The following is a 1,891-nucleotide window of genomic DNA, read 5'->3' as shown; positions in this document are numbered from 1 at the left end:
TGATCCCAGAAGCACCGGGCTCCTGGCCAATCCCAGAAGCACCGGGCTCCTGGCCAATCCCAGAAACACCGGGCTCCTGGCCAATCCCAGAAACACCGGGCTCCTGGCCAAACTCCTCGCTGTCGGAAGGCCGCACCAGAGGGGAAGGGCCTGGAGAGGGAGGCCTGGCCATCTCCTCTCCTTCATGTTCAGAGCCTTCCTCCTCTGATGAGAGGGACCCACCGGACGGAGCCACAACATACAGTATAGTGTATATCTTAACTTCAGCAAGCATTTGATAGTGTCCTGAGACACAAAAAGCACATTCAAAATAGATCTGAAAATAAGATTGGTTCTTAAATGCTACCATTTACTTACTCTGGTGGTGCTGGCAAGTTTTTAGGATGTTTTAAGGATAGACATAAACGAAGCCTTTTTTGTGGAACATCATCACTACTGCTACTACTTCCCCCATCAGTATCAGAAGTCTCTGGAAAACACCTACACTGCAGTTCCTGGATGATTTCTGCTGTCACAGACTTCAACACTACATAGACTGGACTCAGCAGATACTGAGTCAAAAAGAAGAAATTATACTATATAACATCTTCATAAAATTCATATTTAAACAGGATAAAGGTCATAAAAATCTCATATATACTTCCTTGTAATTACAGTATTATGTATGCAAACAGATTTATTCATTTTAAATTTTTAAGCTAAATACATACCAATCAATTATAAATTCCACTAAATCAGTATCCTATACTGAGGTTACAGTGTAAACTCATGAATTTAGACCACTAAAATGTAAGTTATTCTTTTTTGTGTCAGTATAGAAAACAGAAGCTACTGATACAAAACCTGATGGCATTAGCCTGGTTAACACTAAATCCAGTAATTTCCTCAAAATAATTTTCTCTTAATCTGTTTAACATTTTGTGCCAAACCTTTGTTAACATTTTAATAACACTTACCTCTTGTTCTATCTGGCATCCAATTGCTGAGATGAAAAATCTGCAAATGTTGTTAATATAAGTTTTTCTAACCAGAACAGCAGATTCATATCCAGCTGGTACATACATCAAGAAATACTGTAGTATGTGACATAATACTTCTTTTATCTTCATAGACTGGAGAAACCTGAGCGCATCAGCTTCAAACAATGCATGAAGTTTTTCTAGTAGTATGTTTAGATAAATAGGTTCAAAAGTCTCATGGGAATGAATTTGAAAAGGAAATAAAGTTCTCACTAATATTAAGAGTGGTTCTTCATATAATTCCAGCTTTGCAGAATCCATTATAGGAATGGATTGCAAAATTCCAAATAGAAATGAGAAGAAATTATTGGCTAGGTCTTCTGGAAGTCCTCCAAGCTCTAGGAGTTCTGTTAAAAATGCCATACTCAAAATTTTAACTTTAGGGCTACCATAGTCCAAAAGGGAGCAACCTATTCCAAAAAGGATAATATCTTGTGGTTTGAAATACATGTAAGAAACTATACGAGTAAGAATCCTTATTGAAGTTATTTCCAAGCATTCTACGTTATTCATTCCATTTAACTGTAGCTGGATAGAACTTAAATTGCCCAGATTTGCAGTGGAATTGCAAGAAAATCTGCTCACAGTCACAGGCCATGTCAAAATCATCTCTATATTTTTTTCATGGATTGAAATCAGATCTTGAAGAAGATACAGCAGTTCTTTTGTTACAAGGTTAAACAAGACACAGTTTTTGACTTTGAAAAGGCAGAGTAAAGAACAAATCACATTACTAATGTTCTCATGTAAAATGTGGCAGTTTGGACTAGCAGCAATTCTCAAAAGTCTTGCTATAATCCAATTGCTGAATTCTAAAGAAAAGAAAAAAGAAAACATTATGATCATAATATTAATTAGGACTGATTTGGGCT

The 1,891-nt window shown here is 36.6% G+C and overlaps 1 protein-coding gene across 1 annotated transcript; it reads right to left on the bottom strand.

Moving 5' to 3' along the window:
• Nucleotides 1-357: 357 nt before the first annotated feature.
• On the bottom strand, nt 358-1,831 carry LOC107302096 (serine/threonine-protein kinase ATR-like; the record flags this gene model as incomplete). Its single annotated transcript, XM_029287179.1, has 2 exons — nt 358-551; nt 930-1,831. Coding segments are annotated over 2 exons (1,096 nt in total), but the record flags the coding sequence as incomplete, so codon positions are not given.
• Between the last annotated feature and the right edge of the window lie 60 nt (nt 1,832-1,891).

The sequence above is a fragment of the Protobothrops mucrosquamatus genome, unplaced genomic scaffold, assembly GCF_001527695.2.
Source record: "Protobothrops mucrosquamatus isolate PMUCROS unplaced genomic scaffold, P.Mucros_1.0 scaffold26189, whole genome shotgun sequence".
NCBI classification, from domain to species: domain Eukaryota; kingdom Metazoa; phylum Chordata; class Lepidosauria; order Squamata; family Viperidae; genus Protobothrops; species Protobothrops mucrosquamatus.
Note: the sequence above shows the minus strand (reverse complement) of the source record. Positions and strands in the feature narration are given on the sequence as shown.